The sequence below is a fragment of the Ostrinia furnacalis genome, unplaced genomic scaffold (assembly GCF_004193835.3).
Source record: "Ostrinia furnacalis isolate ACB-3 unplaced genomic scaffold, ASM419383v2 OfSCF3271, whole genome shotgun sequence".
NCBI classification, from domain to species: Eukaryota; Metazoa; Arthropoda; class Insecta; order Lepidoptera; family Crambidae; genus Ostrinia; species Ostrinia furnacalis.
In genome coordinates this window covers 222,670-242,959 of record NW_021133510.1, presented here as the reverse complement: position 1 = coordinate 242,959, position 20,290 = coordinate 222,670, and the positions used below count along the sequence as shown (strand labels likewise).

The window sequence follows — 20,290 nt, the reverse complement described above, 5'->3', positions numbered from 1 at the left end:
TATGGAATGTGGAATGCGATCTTTACGCGCGCTCGTAGTTTAAAACGATTCTGAAATTTCTTTTACTGGAAGCTTGGGGTAAATAAAACAAAAATCTTAAAGCATCAACTTATAATGTTAATACATTTTTACATGAATGGCGTTACTAAACCCTTAAACTAATATGCATTGATGACTTCCGATTACATTCCCTAATGAATAAATATTACCCTTTTCTGTACTTGAGTACAGGAACTAACGGATTCCAATTTTTAAATATCAATTCCCATTGACAGGAGATTATTCCATCAGAGACAGGCATGGCTTATTAACATAAAATTTTAATTCTGTATTTGTTTTATTGTTGCTTAAATGTAGATACCTTCATTTAGAACTTTACGTCGAAGACATACAATTCAAAATCTACTGTTTTTAATCCGTGTGGGCAGAGTACCGCGTGTAGAGTAGAGAATCGTACCTACATCGTATATAGGTAAATATTTTTGTTGGGAGATACATATGTATAAACAAAACAGGTCATTTCAAGATGGTTCTTCATTGAAAAATGTGATGTAAACTGAAAGTGAAACAATAATTAGGCTGTATTTTCTAGAAGTTAATTAATTAATGATTCTGATTCTACTGGAATAACCTCCTAGTCGTCCACATCAAGCGTAATACTATGGTTTTATTTATGGCACTTAAACATGACATACATTTTACAAAGACATTCCTATAAATTCCCATTTTTGGATGGACTCTGTTTGTATGGAGTTAGGTATTCTAGTTTGTACTCAACTTTTTCACTGGAAATGTGATGGCACGAATAGGAGTGCTGATGAGTGTAAAACGTTGATTTAGTATTAACTACATTAGTAGAGGTTGCACTAGACGACTATTCTCCTTTGCATTAAAAAAGTTTTATTGCGTTACTTCCAAAAACAGATATTCATTAGCACAATAAGGTAATATGAAAAAAGATAAGACTCCTTAAAAAAAATGTGAGCACGTTCTTCCGTCTTACAGAGTGAGATAGCATGCATTTAAGCCACGCCTACTACACTAACTAACTAGTTCAAAACGTCGAATAGCGCAACCTTGCAGGGTGTGGTACCTATACCTAAAGCTAGTGAAGGGGAAGGTTACAGAATATTACTACAAAATTGAAAAAAACATCTTAATTTTATGAGGCACTAAATTTCATTTTGTCTTAGGCCACATGTTCACAGGTGGTAGTTACGAACCTTATTGTCGTTACATTCAAAGTGTTGTACAAACTTAGAATTTCTGTACTTGATAAATACGTCGTATACGAATATGCACGGATATATAATTTCTACTTCGATAATTTGATGATAAGTTAGTAAAGACAAACAAAATGTAATTAGAAGGATACAATAGTATTAAGATAAATTCAATAAGTTGGGAGTACAAAATCTTAAACGAGTACAAGGTTTCAACTAAATATGTAGTTTGTATCTAAAGGTTGTTAACGTGTAGTTAAGAATAAGTTATACAGCTATCTTAAATTGTACATGTTAATACTACTATTGTACATTTTAACAGAAAAAAATAACGTTTAAGTACTATACAAGGCCGAAGTCCGTGCACACGGCTGCCACGTCTCGATTGTTCTGCTTCTCGGAGTTTGCAGCCATGTTCAGCTCCACAAGCGTGTCCACACTATTTATACTGACCCCTTTCAATATCTTCTGAGCAGCTAAACTAGTGAAATTAAAGCTCAAATCGCTTAAGCTCGGAAAATTGTAAAAATCCTGGTTCTCCTTCTTGCTATCTTGGCTCAAGCTGTACCTTTTTTGCTTGTTTTCTAAACAGTTTATCTTCTCAGCTGACGTGTTTATGTCCTTTATCTGCTCTTGATTCTTCAGCGCCAAATTCGGCTCCGATCCCAGCACAACTGGTTTCTGGTCGATCGCTTTCGTCAACAAGTTGGCGATTGAATCTGAACTCATTCGATTATTTACATTTGGAAGCCCGTTCAGCATTTGCAGCGCTGCTGCCTTCTTCAACAAATCGACGCTTTTCAATTCGCTGTTGGAATTGATGTTCGGCTGCATCCCGCTGTTGGCGGATGAAAAGGAATTCTTCTGGTATCTTAGACTACCCAATGACCCAATCACGTTGTCGTAACTTTTAGTTGGTGTTGAAGGGTTGCTATTTGTAGTCGTTTCCAGGATGTGGATATTGTTATGTATGGCCGGCGAGGCGGGATTAGAGGCAACTTCGTTAGTGTTATTCAACTGGTTTTTGTATATGAAACTGTTGTTATTTGTCGCCCCGCCTATTTGTAAAGAAAGTTTACGATTGTTATTCATACCCGTATCGTTTATAGAATTCTTGTTGAACTTATTCTCTTGTACTTTGATTGGTTCCTGTTCTTGGTAAACCTGCTTATTTTTCTCCACGCAGACGTCGAATGATGTCTCAGTTGGGTTTTTTGACGACTGATTCGTGCCTCCATTTTGGGATACCGATACCACTTGTCTGTCATCGTTAATTATGTAAATATTGCTTCCATTGCTCGTCTCAGTGACTTTACCATTTTCGAAAGTAATTACTGACCTTACAGGCGAATTTTGTACATAAACTTTGGTGTTTGTGCCACCACCGTTTTGTGTAATCGTATTCGTGGTAACTTTTAGCGTAATCGAGTTGTTAGAATTAGAACTGGCCAACATAGTCGTCGATGGGTTTTCTACTTTTGATCCTAAAGTTTTATGCAGCGGGGTTGCGGTTTTTTTGGGGGTGTTTGGGCAGTTTTTTGGCGAGCTTCTAGGTGATGTGCTTTTCCCGTTTTTTACTGTTTCTCCGCCGACAATGGGTGGTTTCGTTCGGTACTTGTGAAGACTTTTCGGAGAGCTTTGCAAACTCTGCACTTTGACCAAAGACTGCGCCCGACTCAACCCGGGCGTGCTGTGTGAATTTGTGTGACTAGGCGAAGGTTTCAAAGTGCGGTCTGATATGTGGGACTCTAGACTGGAATGACCGCTGCTCCCGCTCGTGTGGTAGCTTCTTTTCATGGGCGAGTTTTGGTCCGAATGCCCGTTTTTTACATCCTTCCTGGGTGTTCTGTGTGTGCTCGTGCTCTCAAGACTTGAAGGGCCGCTAGTTGACATGATATGGTCTGAATTAGAACAGTCGACTCTTCTTAGACTGCCACTGGGGCTGTCTCTTAGCTTGGGATCGCTGTTTCTTTGCGGGGATCCGAAGTGATCCAGAATAGTTTTGTTGGTGGAGCTCCTGCTTAGTGTAGATCTGGGTAGGCTCCCAGAGCTGGGGCTAGAGTGCCTGACAGGCGAGTGGTCGTAGTGGACTGAGCCAGCTAGGCCCGATTCGGTGGATAGGTGCCTCTTGTGCCTTCGTGGCAGCGTCGACGACCGATTACTGATTTCTGATCCGTCATAATACGATGAAACGAAAGATGTTTGACTCTGCAATGATTCCTGAAACAGACGAAACAAAAACATTAGCCCATATTTATTAACCTAATATAAACGTGACTCCATTGTTTTTAATCCCAGCAGGGTATCGGACCCAAAAACCTAAATTAAGAAATTCGAACTACCTTACCACAAAACTAAGGAAGTATTAGTCCAATTAAAAAATCTGATAAGGGCAGTACGTAGTTTTAAATAGGCCTTTTAATAATAATAAATATAATAATAAATATTTTAGACATTTTACACTGCGCTTCTAGTCCCAAACTAAGCAAAGCTTGTACTATGGTTACTAGACAACGGATATAAACATACTTAAATACTTTTTTTTTTTGTAAATACATACTTATTATTACATAGAAAACACCCAGTCCAATACAAACAAATATGTTCATGCACACAAATGTTTGTACTGTGCGGGAATCGAACCCGCTACCTCCGGAATAGTAGCCCGTTTCGAACCACTACACCAAACGGCCGACTTTTCCCTACCATTAAGATGCCCATAGGCTACATAAGGCTTACCTTTGAGTTGGTCTGCGTAGCCACGCAATGTAGGTGCACCGCCTTCGAGTTGAACCACTCGGTGGGCGGGAACTGGGCAGAGAAGGTGCTCATCGCGCGCGTCTGCTTGCTGCGGCCGCTTCGTCTGAATAAGCGGGACAGCAGGGACACTTTCTCTGGAAGGATATACGGGAGAGAATTAAACAAACGTTGTTTTCAGCACTCGTTTGATGCTTGCTAGACAATATTTAGTTACCATTAGCGGGGTCAAAGGCAGATACCTAGCGAGTTTATAGACTAAAAAATATGACGGCATCCCAACTAATATTATAAATGCGAAAGTAACTCTGTCTGTCTGTCTGTCTGTCTGTCTGTCTGTTACGCTTTCCCGCTTAAACCTCGCAACCGATTTTGATGAAATTTGGCATAGAGATAGTTTGAGTCCCGGGAAAGAACATAGGATAGTTTTTATCCCGGTTTTTGAAACAGGGACGCGCGCGATAAAGTTTTTCTGTGACAGACAAAATTCCACGCGGGCGAAGCCGCGGGCGGAAAGCTAGTATTCTATAAATATGGATAGACGCAGATTGGCCAAGTTCTGTTATGCTTTTTTTATTTTGCGGAAGTGTGGGTTAAATGATATTAAGTTAATCCATTAAGCCCATTCTCTCCTCTCTGACATCAGATAATAACAACAATGTGATGAGCTTTTTGCGCTGCTTCATTCCAGCACTCGCCCATTTATTGGTTGGTAGGGTGAAAGTAATACTTACCACTTAGATAAGGGGAAGGGAAATCTTTGGGGGAGGGCTTTCCCCAACAGCGTTTTTAAAGCCTATTTGCAAAAAAGAAGTGCTTATTTCAAGATCAATACTCACTCGGTGATGCGGATTCGACGCTCGGCGGGTAATCAGTCGAGGAACTGCTGTCGGTTGTATTGGCGTTCTTGTGGTGGAGGCTCCTTGTTGAGGCACATCGCTGTAAGTACTTGCTGGAAGACCCGAAGATCCTTAGCGAGTGGCGGCGGTCGAGCGAGCGGGGGGCGGGGAAGGACGCGCTGCGACGCTTGTTCGGGCGCCCGTACAGAATCTTGTCGTTGGGATTGCCTGGAAAAAGAACGGTTATATTGAGTGTGGTGTAATTTTAGGTAATTTAGCCAGAGCTGCTAGGTCTTTTATAATGCGAGCAGCTGAGGACTGGAATTCGCTGCCTGCTGCTATCTTACCCAAACACTATAATCCAGGCCTTTTCAAGGCGAAAGTGAATAGGCAATTACAGGGCAGATATGTACCATCCTAGACTGCATCTCACTTAACACCAGGTGCGATTGCAGCCAAATACCTGCCTTGTTATGCATAAAAAATGAGATCTCTATCTACTTAATCTATTATAAGATTTAGGAGAGATTATTTCTGATGTCACGCGGTATAGTACCTACCTACCTACATACTTATCATCTTACAAGAACGCAACAACAACACGACAACTTCTCATACAATACAATTTTCTTGCAAAATGTTATAATGCCTATACCTAGTGCTCGGTTTTTGACCACCTGTATAAGCCTATCCACAGCAGGTGTAGGTACTTGCCCAAGTGTCACAAACGCAGTTCAAACTACCTATAATTACGCCTTAAACATCATCCACGGTATCATACCATTCCGTGATATTTCGAAAGCATCTAAATTAAACCATGACAACATCCAATCCCCGGTATCGTTCCTCGTTTATTCCACAACGTTGCGAACACCTGCTCCCATACATTAAGTTGCAATACTCATGCTGTGTCCGTCTCGGTTATCGTCCATTAAGACAAGGATTTAATGAACAAGGATTGGCGCGAACCGCGGACGCATTCTCCTGACGAATGTTTGCATAGCAATAATTCGCGGTCCCTCGACAGACGGAGTAACATTGATCTTGGTGCAGAACATTTGGCTCGGAGTTAATGGGCAATTGATATAACATTTTACTGCCTGCTATAGTCATTATGGTCGGATGAAAATGGAAATTGAAATGCGGATAGTCTTATTGCTTGGTGTAAACTGTAAATTCATGCTTTAGTTAGATGACTCCGGCCGCTACCAACCGTGCGATGTGGAAGTCATTGGGGGAGGCCTATGTTCAGCAGTGGACGTCCTGTGGCTGAAATGATGATGATAGATGACTCCCTGTACTTACTGAAGTCCTCGAGACTTTTTCTATGTACTAACTACAATCTAACTATAACTGTTATGCTATAAAACCTAATACCTTACCTACTCATTCAATTCATAGCATGACGTCCATTTTGATTTTTAGAGTTTCAGTACGCCTGAATTTTCAAAAGAATAAGAAGTAGCTTTTTTGTAAACTTATGAAAACTCCGGACTTTGTAAAAGCCCAAAAATCCCGGAGCTGTCACGTAGCAAAACCACAACAGATCAGTAAAACAATCCTAAAATTCTCGAATTAAAAAAGTTAAAAACGATAGTGAACAGCCAGAAAAATTCAAACACTCCACGAATCAATGCCTGGAATGGCACGACAAACCAGCCGAGCATAATTCATTGCGCCACGTGCGCTCGCTGACGCACAAAGGAGATGCGTGCACGCAACTGCCCGCGTAAATCAGCTGTGAACTTGACAGCGCCACAGATAACATAATCCGAGTGTTCCTTTTGTAAACACGCCGTTATTGGCGGGAGAAATTTTCAATGAAGCTGTAATATCTTTTGGCTTAATTAGGCACCAAGTATAGAGATACAAAAGCTTAATAGAAATGCCGACGAGTTTTGTTTCTTTTTCGTTTGCTATCACAACTTTTTAATAACTGAGTAAAGTAATTCAGTTCATCAAAAGTTAAGTTCCTGTTCACCTCACTTTTGAGGAGGCTGAGTTTCCAACATTATATTATTGTTACTGTTGCTTGCCAGAAATTAGCAAATAACAGGGCAGATAACTAATTTGTTGTCATGAAAGCCTATGTTAACATCTAACAAGCACAAATTCCAGCTATCTTCTAACAATAAGCAAACATGTTTACCATCTAATTAGGGGACCACATTTTCCACTCAAGCCAAGACTGTAAACAAGGAAGCATGGCCCATGCGTCTTTTACAATGACTGTTTGCACAAATCGCCCAGATTCCACGTTGCAGGTCATAACGGGCAAAAGCGAATTCACGCGCAGGCGCACGAGGAAGTTGGAACGCCGCGCTGTCTAAATATTTAGCCATCCGTGAACACAGATGAGCAAGATCGAGTGGAATCCTTCGCTATTAAGATGCCAGCGTCCTGAAATAGGAGTGGGCTATGTCCTTTTGTAACAGGATTAAACGCTAGCTAAGACTAAGAAAATGAGTATTTCTCAAGTCTATCAAAACCATAGAAATTAGGTAGGGACTTACGAATGAGTGCCTCATAAAAATGTGTCTTATTATGCTCCTTTTACAGTGCTCATTTTTGGATATCAATGGAAGGCACAAAGATTGAATATTGCAGAGATAACTTGTAAGATTAACTTACCAGCGCGTTAAGAACGCATTTTGTACTTTTTTTTCTTTCTGTGCAATGAAAGTTGTAATTCATCATGCGTTCACTGCGCAAACTTCTGCAGCATCTAAGTATTCCCTATATTTAGGGACACACATGTGCTCCAGAATCACAGGAATTTACCCTGTTAAATATCAAATGAAACACTAAAATACTGGAGTCCATCCTCGCCACAAGCCGTTACTCCACATCACAGAAATAAACTTGGAATGTCGCGCGCATAATTTTAGCGCACCTTTACGTTGCGTTTGCGAATTTCTCGGTATCGAAAATCATAAACAGATGAGTGCAACAGCGGCACGCTTTGTAATAATATTTAACGCGATATGTTAACGGACCGTAAAACGGCGGGGTTTTTATGAGTTCCCATTTTGTTTCGGTAAGGATACATGTAAGTATGTTAACCGCACATTTAGGTTAACATGTTTCAGAGTATTTCATTATTTGTATAATCGTGCTTGCTGATTAATTACACCTACAGTCAAGTGTGAAAATTTGGTACGAAAATCTATTCCTTGTCTAGTAATTCCTTGTCTGAAATTGCTGCATCTATTGTCCTTTCTTTCAGCATGTTCTAAAAGTACGTAGGTATAGTCCTTCCTTAGGTAAAAAAAAGCCTACGTAACATTGCGAAAGAAAAAAATCAAATTATGAAGTAAAATATGCATTAAAGAATATACATCAAGGTCCTTTTTAAATACGGCTTTAACCATTGTTTATTACCTTGCCATATTTGTCGAGCATCATCAAAAATATTTTTTGTTCCACAATTAATAATGGCCGTTATTATGTAGGCAATAAAGCTATTTGTCACTGTCACAGCACGTTTGCCTGGCATTTCACTTAGCAGCTAAAAGGCTAATAAAAGTTAAGTGAGCTTGTAAGCGAGGCAGGCTGCGCCTACGCATATGCCTTGTTTTCATATCGTAGAGTTCCATTTATAGATAAAAAACGTTACTATGAGATAATCTGTTTGAGAGTAGGTAGTCTCAACGTTTTTATATGTTGGGACATGTTCTTCAGAAATGATCATACTTTTAGTGAATGCTTGTGTTTTTATTATTCTTATATTGGTTAGGTTGCAAGGCACTTATGCCTTGTACGGTTAACGGTGCATTGCATTTAAAGAAAAAGCAAATTGATCTGAAATTTTAAATATTTAATAACAAATATCCATTAGTATTTCGTTTCATATTAGGTACTATTACGTGTTCTTTTAATGGCTATTTCGAGTGAAATTTTATCAAAAGATATCTCTTTACTAAATACTAAACCGATTTTGGTTCCGTTTCCAGCCGTATCCATAAAACTAATTAATTTTGCAAATAGGGTTTTGAAAAAGCACTTTTACACACGTCCCAGTACCTATTAACCCTACGCACCACTGCTTCGGGACAATAAATGGACCAGTGCTGAGATGCAGCAACGCAAGAAACTCAGTCACTATTGTCAGCCTCCTTTTCATATACGGAACTCTTAATCAATCTGGATTACACTCACCTTTTTTCCACCACCTACGAGGTGCATCTAGCACGCATGTGCTAAGTGCTCGCTATCTCGATTAAAATGCCAAGTGTTGGCAACACTACGACCGGTCAGCCTCTGCAAGAATGCAGTTGCATTTGCATGCGAGTGTGTTTATTTTCTGGGGGTTATGCCGCTTTGGTCCTTAAAGCCTGTGTTGATTAAAAATGAGATCATCAGGCCTCTTTCTTTTAAATAGCTATAACTTGCAGAATACAAGTTATAGCGGGCAGATTATGCTGACCTGACCAAAAGGGGCATAACCCGTTTGGCTGTATATGACATAAAATTGTTTAAAGTCTGACTGTATGTTGGCATGTTTTTTTACTCTACTCAATGTAATGTAAATAATATACTTATACTTAAGTCATCATATCAAAACATTTATTCTATAATTATAAAAATTAATCGCAAAATGTGTTTGTAAGCGCATAACTCGACAACGCCTGGACCAATTTTACCAAATCTTTTTTTAATGTGAAAACCCTAAAAACAGCCCTTTTTTCACGCGGGCGAAGCCGCAGGCGCAAAGCCAGTTGATTGAACCTGGCCTGCGAGGGAAGTGTAGGCCAGATCCTTGATCTCCTGCAATAGAGACGGAACACCTAATGATAAACTAAAACATTAATTTATATTTAAAATCGTGGCTTCGACTGTTTTGTAGAGTATCTACCTACCTGTACCTACTTAAAAGGAGTTCTTAATTATTTTATTAGGTTGTATCAAAATATTTAAAAGCTTTAGCTAGTATTTCAAGTAAATTAATATCCTTCGACAGGCAGAAAATTGTTTATTACACGATGATATCCACATTTCTGGGGCAACGTACAGGTTTTTGGACTTAAGTGGAATATGCCTTTTCTGGAGATACGAGTACATACCTACCTTTAATTAATAACGGAAAATTACTTGTAATCTAACAGGTCGTATTTGAAATGTTGAAGAGCTGGTTTCTTGGATTTCGTGTGTCGATAATTGCATGGAATAGGTCAATATTAATTAAGCTTTTTGTTATTGATTATTCTATTGATGCGTTTTATTGTAGGTACTTACACATTTTTTTTACTTGCGAACTTGTATGCTCAACTGCCAGCAATAGAGGCTAATAAAAAATATAACCTCCTCCTTTTTTAAAGTCGGTTAAAAAGGTTCGTGAGGTCTTGAAAATGTATGTAGGACAAAAATACATTAAACTAAAATACTAAAACTTTTCTTTTTGTAAGACCTTTTCAAAAAGGTTGTACAACCTTTTACAAGTTTTCAGTTTATAGTATTTTATAATGAAGAGAAAGAACCCTACAAGTTGTCCGCGAGTGTACCCACCTAACCTACCTATTCCTTGTCTACCTACATCCACATACCAATCAGTTATTATGTCACAGTTGCATGTATAGGAAGTAAGAAGAGATAATATATGTAAATGCATCTTTCAATTTCATACTGATGCATTTATAATTTTATGCACACCATGCATATCTGTTTGATACTATCTGTAATTTATAAAAAACATCTACGTAGAGTCGCTGCATAATATCGGTTTCCGCGACAAAAACCTGCCCAGACTGCGATTCATTGGCGTAGCGAGTTTGACTTGAATGGTGAGAGAAGAAACTGCAAATTAGCCATAGGCTGTGGCCATAATACAGCGTAGAGGACCACAAGCGCTAGCGATCTTGTCTACACAGGAGTTGCAGCGGTGGGAACTAAGTACCGGCTACCAGCTCTATCTAAATTAGGGATTGATGGTGAAAACTGGCATTAGTCTGATGCTTGGGGTAAATGACACTGAAACGTAATATTTTTACAAAAGTTCGTTCGTTCGCTTCACCTAAATGGCGTCCACTGTTGGACAAAGGTCTCCCCCAAGGATTTTCATTTTACATGAAGTCAGTTAAAAAGTACCTAATACATAAATGACTTTTTTGGACTTCTAGATAAATTATTTAGCTTTAAATGCTGACACAACACTATAGGGAAATTTGGTGTAGATATTATTTTTCTTTAAAAAAACACTTACTGAAAACCAGTAAAAATTAGTCGAGTTGCATGCAAATATCTCATGAATCATTTTAACAGTTAAATTAGGTACCTACAGATAGTTAATAACATCGGATCTGTAGACAAAAAACGCTCAGTTCATGGAATCGCCCTATCCAAGGCCACTTCCTGAAAAGTGGAATTGCTCAGTGCGTGTGCCATCATTACCTACTAATGACATTATTAATGTCATTACTCGTGGAAACGCTTCGGTATCATCGTTAACGAATAACGATTCGTTTTATGGCAGAAGTATTCGGAGTAATGAGGACCAGATGATATGAAAGCTGATGGATGAGTGAATGATGGACCTTTATGAAGGGAGATTAAAATAAAGCCGGACAAAGGCACGTTTTGCGGTTGCGTACGTTTGAAAAAGTAATACAGTATAATGTTTAAAGTATCTCATGGTTGTTTTGTATGAAAAAATATGTTTAACACGTACGTGTGTATACGATACTATTCCCATTTCACACCTTCTCGTTCCTACTGCTGGAACTCCTGTGTAGGCAAAATATAGAGCTTGACCGTCAAAATTTATACCCAAGCAGTGAAAGTCAAGTTTGTCTCAGGTTTGCCGAATTTTTGCAGTCTATGGACCTCTAACAAAATGATCCGAATTAACATTAGAAGTTCGAAGTCCAGAATTAACTAATACCCTTAATTAAAAAGGGCTTGATAGATGACAAATGGTTGTCTCAAAAATGCCTAAGATAAATATTTTGCAATTATTAGATGATGCTGCTGCTCAAAAAATCGTTGAATGATTTGTTTTTTTTTTCTTTAATACTATCACGACACCAATAAAACGTATTCATCAGACTATTATTAAGGTATCGTTTCTATTAGTAGGATAATCACCAGATAAACTCAATAAGCCCGTTGCGTTTCTTGCTAATCTTTTTGCATATAAATGCAGCCGGCATTCTTGCAACCTTTTACGATGGCCAATGAGGAACGGATTAGATCCGTATTAGTAGTAACAAATCGATACGACTTCGAACTAGGATGAACCGAACCAGGGCGATGGTAGCGAGGAGGAAATGTCTGTGTGGAAGGTTCTTGTTGGAATCCGGAATTCGAATCCAGTTGATTAAAACAAAAAACATTGAAAATTCTAGAAAATACAAATGAAATTACATTTTCCTAAAAGCTTAGCATCGATTTCCAAGGTGCACCGAAAGGGACAATTGTGGTGCTCGAATGTAGAAAGTTTTTATATCACACCAACATCGAAATATCAAAAATCGATCGATGAACCCCAATTACCCCTTAGGTACTTATGAGAAAGTGTTATTTATTTTGAGATTTAACTGTATTGGGATTTTTCTAACTTTATAAGTGCAGTGGGTACCCAACTAAGACATACTGAAACAGCTTTCAAATAGTATTACATATCCATCATAAAGACTTTAAAAAGGTTTTAAGAATAACCACTTTCGATACCATCCATTATCTCATATCTACTTCAAACAAAACCCTCTACAAGTGTCATAGCAAATAAACTTCAATTGAGTAGCAACTCAAAGTGCATTTGAACTTGATTAATAATTCCTAAACACAAAGCGGCATTCCGGGGGCCGACTCTGTAACCCATTCAGTATCCTCGATTCTGTTCATCTCTCTCACTCATCCTGGGTTACTGGCATGAGTGAATAAGACAGATTGAGCTTTAATGTTTTGTAGAGTAGACCTCTGACCTACTTATGGAATGTTTCAGTCGAGATTCGAGATCATTAAAAATAACTTTCATTAGGAGATGCATTAAAATGAGTGCAAATGAATATTTAACGTTTCAGTTCCCGTAGGTGAAGTAGTGTACCTACATTTAATGAATTTACTGCACTGCTTTAAATTAATTACTGATTGATAATTAAACTTCGAACTACTCCTATGTTCTTCTGATTAATTTCGCTGCGGGTCCAATGACAGTTTAACTTTCTCCGGGACAAACTTGACCGTCAATGGTTGGGTTTTTATTGGCGGTCAAGCTGTAGATTCTGGCTATACAGGAGTTGCAGCGGTGGGAACGAGAGGTGGAACAGTCTCGTTATAAGATATAAGTAGATTAGGAATTAATTAATAGAGATGCTTTTAATATACTATAGCTAGCATTAAGCAATAGATCATCAGATAGGTAGCTCAGTAGCAAGCACATCAGTTGTGTAATAATTTGTCCCTTAATAATGTAATAGATAGTAAACTTAATTGGAAAACTCACATAGAAGTATTGTGCAAGAAAGTTAGTTCCTCTGCGTATGCTCTGCGAAAACTTGCACCCGTCTTGAATATAGATGCTCAGTGCCTCTACCATGAGTTGCCATCGAAAACTTGTATTCGTATACTACAGTCGATAGAGATTAAACGTGGATCGATGAAGTTTGCATTAAAATCATACCATGAGTTCAATTACCGTATACTTTACTCGCCAGCGATAATTCGATGGTTTTGTGATGTCATGTTGGTGAACATGTAAACGTATCCAACTTCACACTCTATGAATGGATGAATGAAAGAACGAATGCCGCTCCTTTCTAACTATATAGAAAAGATAGAGTAGGAAATAACAAAAATGTCAAAAATAACACTGCTAAATTTAAGTGTCCTAAAACAGTGCTTAAAGCTGAATTAACATGATGATTTTAAATTTGTATTGTTTATTTCTTGTCATTGCGACTTTGACGCAGCTGTTGCCATGACAACAAATAACAAAACATGTTTTGTTGAAGGATTATTGATGAATAATTTTCCACAAAAAATTGGATTTTAACCACGATAGGAAAATGAGAACCTGCGCCTATCCGTTTAAACCGATTGTATAATTTATGGAAAGGTAAGTTTATATCGAAAATATTTGAAAAATATATATATCAACAAATAAACTTATATCTCGAGAAACATAACATTTTAGCAGAAGAGCAAAAAGGTTTTAGGCAAAAAAAGACAATAAATATGGCCATTTTTGATTTTCTGAATATAGTCGTAGAGAGTGTAGATCAAAAAATACCAATTTGTGCAATTTATTGTGATATGACCCAGGCATTCGACTACGTTGACCACGCAATTTTACTGCGCAAGCTTCATGCTTATGGAATACGCGGGAATGTCCTACAATTAATAGAATCCTATCTTAAGGAACGAAAACAATACACCGAAATTACTAGAATAAATTTAAAAACCAAAAATGAAGAAACTTATCGATCTCGTGAAAGATACACGTTTTATGGCGTACCACAAGGCAGTGTTCTAGGACCATTATTATTTAACATATATATAAACGACCTTCCAAAAGCTATACCGCAGCCTATGACATTATTTGCAGATGACAGCACAGTTACTATAAAGTGTAGGGACCTAGACAATTATGAAAATGACATTAATGTAAGTTTAAAATTAATAATTGAATGGCTGAATAATAATAATCTTGTTATTAATTTAAATAAGACTAAATTGACACATTTCAGGCAGAGAATTGCTCCATTGACCATGAAAATTAATTATGATAAAACTAACATTAGTGATATAGATTCAACAAAATTTTTAGGAATAACCATAGATAGTAAACTTAATTGGAAAACTCACATAGAAGTATTGTGCAAGAAAGTTAGTTCCTCTGCGTATGCTCTGCGAAAACTTGCACCTGTCTTGAATATAGATGCTCTGATGACTGCATACTATGGCATTGCCGAGTCACATCTAAGATATGGGGTTATATTTTGGGGTAACTCTACAGATAAGGAGATGGCTTTTAAAATCCAAAAAAGGTGCATCAGAGCAATGTTCGGGATAGAACCGACGGAAAGTTGCAAGCCATTTTTCCAAAAATTTAAAATACTAACCTTACCATCATTATATATACTAGAGATAGCGATGTTTGTTAGATCTAATCCTGCAATGTTTCAAAATATGTCAGATATTAATAACCGGACACGCCGGGACAATAGATTGGTTGTTCGTAGTTGCAATACTGCGCTTATGCGTAAAAGTGTGTTTTGTATGATACCCGCAATATTCAATAAAATTCCGAAGACATTAAGGGAACTCAATATAAACTTATTTAAGCTAAAACTGAAAAGTCTTCTTGCAGAGAAAAGCTATTATAGTGTTAATGAATTTATGACAGATAAACTTTAAATTTGAAATTAAATGTTTCTAAAACAAACACACACGACACAAACTAAAATAATAATAAGTAATTTTTTATGACATTTTAATTACTATTTTTGAATTTTTAATATTGAATTGACATTGTAATATTACGACGACTGACTTATAGTTTTGACTACTTAATAAGCAATCAAGTGTTTTGTGTCATTAATGCATGTGAATTATTAATTTATTCATTGATTTATTAATCACCTATATTATTGTATGCCAACCAGGCGAAACATAGTGAGACTATCACAATGTAATATTTTTATCTGTAAACACCTATGTTTCACAATAAATAATTTTGAATTTGAATTTGAATTTGAAAATTTGCGTTTATATTGAAGACAAGCTACTTGTTGACTGGAAAAGAATGCCACATGGCATCAAGTTTTCCTTTTCTACTTAAATTTTGGTATGAAATATAAAAAAAAGGAATTGGTGAGAGCTAGATACTAAACTCTAGACCAAAAAAAATTACACCCGTATTCACAAACGATGACAGCATGTGCGTTCACGCACACTGTGAGACCTCATAGTAATATTTTGTGAATACATACGGGCGTCAGTCTCGCATGTCTCAAACAAAAGAAACATTGCATAATCCAGAGCTATTTTCATTGCATACTTCGGAATTCCTTCCTTCCCTATTATCCATTTGCCACGGACACACCATGAAAACCAGATTATGATAATTAATATCTGATTTCGTAGCAAATTTATCGGTTATTAGTCGGATAGAGGGTAACGAGTGAGCCTCGCCGATATTAGGTTTTGCTAAAATAGGAGAAGTATAAATTGCGAATCTAATTGGAATATAATTTGCAGACGGTCTTATGAAAATTTTAATGATGTTTCAAAATGACTTGACATGTTCGCAGTTAAAGAGGTCCTTAAAATTGTGTTATTAATTTGAATCTTTAATGTTGAGATCGATTTAGATTGGTAAACTCACTCTTAACAAGCATATTTCAGCTTAAAAGGATTTAATAGGAATATTAGTAATTTAATGATTTCAAAGCTACTTAAACTTACTAAGTACATACCTAATCATGACCAAGATCTAACAATGAGTTTCTTATAATACAAGACGTTATTGAAATTAAATTTAAAAATCTTTAACCCTACCCACATAAAATTATTAAAACTCCGAGTAACTGATGCAATTCTCTTTTCGTTCTTAAGCCAAGAATTTATCCAAATTTTAATCAAAATAAAGGCTGGTTGTTCTCAAAATTAGTCATCCTTTTATTACGCCGCCCGTATTTTATTTCATTCCCTGAAATTCCTCGCGTTTTGATTCCCATATCGTGTGTTCCACGTGCATTTTATTCCAAAAATACAAGTCTCTGACTCATTCGATCACGATGCATCCGAGATCCGATTCTGTGCATCGATTTGAGTATAATCGACTCTGTCTGTCTTTGTCTCACCCCTTTTGTAAGCACGAGCGAGAGAGTTGGAGAGAGTTGGTAATCAGGATGGTTTTGCGTGGTAGACCCCCAGGTCATCGCCCGAAGGTCAGACGAGTCCGGACAGCGGCGTCTGCGCAAAAAGGCTTATTAAAATGCCAGGACCTGCGCGAAGCGAAATTGGACTCAACATATCAATGCCCTCTATAAATAGAGGGAGTATTTCTGGAATTTATAAAAAGACGATCGGCAACTCGGTGCTTTAAAAATATTTTTATGTTTTTGGTTGGCTCTACATTACCGATATCATCGGATGAAACGTATTTATCTGCTATAAGTATGAGGTATGGGCTGTTTATAAGTTTGCTGCATTCTTACTAATGTAATTCAGTATTCAGCGTTCGCTGTAGCATTAAAACTCTTTATTTTTTATTATAAGGTACTTATAGCGAAATTTAAGTGGTAAAAAGTATTATATCAAGATTTTTATTATAAATTAAAGTGTTACATTATCCCACTAACATCCATGATTAATTAGGCCCATGAACTCTAAAAAAAGTAACTGGAATAATCATTCACATCAATTAGTGTCTCCAGCGATTGCCGGGATATCAATCCCCAAGTTAAACGGCCATTCTCAGATGAGCTAGTTTTTGCGTGTCCGGGCTGTTAAATCGTTAAAAATGACAAATTAGAGACATGCAAGTATTTTTATATGTTACTTATCAACCCCATCCAGTTGTGCATTAAATCATAGGCCTCTATTTTAAGTATTTGTGACTTAATTAATTTCATGAACCTCTGTTCTCTAATTACCGTTACGCGTCCGCACACCGACTTAATGTTAAAACTTGGCTGTAATTTTTATGTCGTATAGATTTGGTTTACTCCATTCAACATTTTAAAGAGTACAAAAGATTGTCTTACGCATAGCAAAATATCTATTTAATAGAACCATTCTGTAAATAATTAGAATTAAAAAACTGCTTGTCCGAGCGAAAGTCCTAATTCCCGTGACGTTTTCTGTTTTTGGGCACACAAGCCTAAATAATAATATTTGACACATCATTTACGCGCGCGGCGCGAGCCCTTAGTTAGTTCTAAGACCTGTTAGCAAGTAGACGTCTATTGCGTTGGCGTACCGTCGATGAATTACGTAAGAGTATAATTACCATATCTTTGGTTTTCAATTTTTCTATTTACCATGTCCTTATTTTTATACTCGATTTTTGAAGGTAGATCCACGTTGTTAATTTAAATAGATTCAGTTCTTTGGCCTTCATACGTTGTAGTAAGACAGTATTTGCATACGCTGAAGATTTTGGAGATTTTGAAGAAAAACTGTCGTTTTATAATTTCCATACACTAATTACCGTATATTTATAATCACCGTTGTATGAAATTATTACCTACAAATTGCACTCACGATTGAATAAGTATGATGATAAAATATAAAATATACCTAGACCTTCGCATAACAACTGTACGAACTTTTCTTCCAATCTGACAATCAAAATTTTAAAAAACTTTCAATAGAGTAACCTCGAAATAGATTCGATTTCATGACAAATGTTCAGCTTCAGTTGCTGCATGGTTGTTGGATTTAAGAGTACATCTTAACCCCTAAGGTGACCCCACAAAATGAAGTTACCTGGAGTGAAATCGGGGCTTTCTGATGGCCAGGAGATGTCACCCCTGCATGAAACATGTCTCGTACCAGATATTTATTTTTACTATTAGTATAATTAATATTAACATCTTAACTCATTAATTAATTGTAATATAATACCATTAAAATCTATCCATAATACCTTTGCCCTAAGAAAATGAGATTTTCCTACAGTAACACTTACCTGGCGTGATCACATTAAGAACAAAAGAGAACAAATCAACAGACAATGGGACTTTTCAAGGCAATAGTGCATAGGCACTTTGTACCATCCTAAACTGCATCCTACCTGCTTTGTTATGCATAGAAAAAACTTCGTGATATGCAATGGGTACTGGACAGAAGAAGCTTGGAGAACAAACTATATACAAATGGATCCTAAAACCCATGTAGACATGGCATCGACTTAGCCTACTCGCAAATGTAGAAATCCTTAAACGTTTTCAAAATAAAGTTTTAAAAATCTTGAGCTGTGCACCTTGGTTTACAAAGTCCATTGAAGTGATACCAAACGTCAAAGAGGGTGTGGAAAATCCTGTAAAGCTTACAACCAAAGACTAGACCTTCATGCAATCTATTTGCTGCATCCCTTCTAAATTCTAAGAATTCTGCATTTAGGCTCGGGAGAAAGCGAATAGCATCAATCTGAAAACTTATTGTAAAAGAATCGAGGTGACAAATCATAGGATATGCTGAGCTGGAACTGTCATTATTACAAATTCAATTTAATCTGATAATGGGTGATGGCTGATCGCAGATAGATTAAAAAGAAAAATGAAATTTGTGAGATCTCCTGATCCGTTATCTGTACGTTTAATCGTTTGTACCACATTAAAATCAAATAAATGATGATTAAGATTCTGATGAAAAAATGTGCCACGTAGCCCCTTCTGGCCGAAACTAAATGTTCCTGTTATAGCCTCGATTATTGCAGTATACTGAAAATATCTTGATACAATAAATAATAGAAACAAGTGTTTTCCTTTTTCAAAGGGTTATTAAGTGTACCTACAGCGTTTTTATGACGCTTTATATTTGTATACATATTTATCAATGCAAGATGTTGTTTTCTTGCGTTTTTACATCTTTTTTCTAATTACCGTTAGATTAAGTATTAGCCTTATCTAATTACCGTGACTATAAAATTTTTGGGTCTCATTTGCGCGAAAACCGCTTGGAATAATTTGACGCCTTAGCGATTGTTAAATTCGTACTTTTCATGTGTTTCATATTTAAATGCGTTTAAGTCAATTAAGCCAAATGTCAAAAATGATATGGTAATTAGGCTGAGAACGCCTAATCGTGAGAATGGCCGTAAAATTATTTTGAAAAACTCAAAGAAAAGGAAATGGGTAAAAGATATTTTTAAATTTAACATTTATTTAAAAATACACTTTCTGAACACATTGATGCATTATGTAGGCAGATAGATATTTGCAAGAAACTCATTAATTGAAAATTTGAAAAATTTGAACTGGAATGAATTCCACCTTAAATGTAGGTACCCCTTTTCAATTCGTCTTTTAAGCACTCGCTGTTAAAAAAACAATGTTTGCTGCGATTGACCGCAAACCTTTTTTTTATTAGGGTAGTAGGACCCAGTTTTATAGATGTAAGTACATCAATATATCCTTCACCTTGAATTTTAGCCTAGACTCTAGATCCGCCATTGACTCCCGTGAATTCTACAAAAGTTTCTAGCTCCTAATAATGTTTGCCCACTCCTAGATCATAGCTAAATAAAATAATATCTTCCCGCACTTTGATCGTACCACATTCCACGTGTTGGTAATATCGAATGGCAGTCAAAAATAAACGCATTTGTGTGAGTGGTTACTGCTCAGATGGATGCAACTGCACTTTGGGAACAAGCCGGATGCAATTTGGACAAATATGGGTTAGAGTTTCGTTAGAGTAATAAGTTCGTACTTGACATATTTAGAGCATCGATCTAAGTGGTTGTGGATTGATTGATCTGTTAAGAAACAATTATCATGTAATGATTCTTACTTCTATTCGTGG

At 36.9% G+C, this 20,290-nt stretch overlaps 1 protein-coding gene across 1 annotated transcript in view; it reads right to left on the bottom strand.

Moving 5' to 3' along the window:
* Positions 1–181: 181 nt before the first annotated feature.
* The window catches only part of LOC114357599 (Stork-head domain-containing protein knockout), a 57,905-nt gene continuing 37,796 nt past the window's right edge, over positions 182–20,290 (bottom strand). The window contains exons 5-7 of the mRNA XM_028311302.1: positions 4,820–5,047; positions 3,963–4,117; positions 182–3,443 (exon numbers count right to left, since the gene is read on the bottom strand). Coding sequence (XP_028167103.1) covers positions 1,566–3,443; positions 3,963–4,117; positions 4,820–5,047 — 2,261 coding nt within the window. The 3' untranslated portion in view covers positions 182–1,565. The remainder of the gene's footprint in view (positions 3,444–3,962; positions 4,118–4,819; positions 5,048–20,290) is intronic.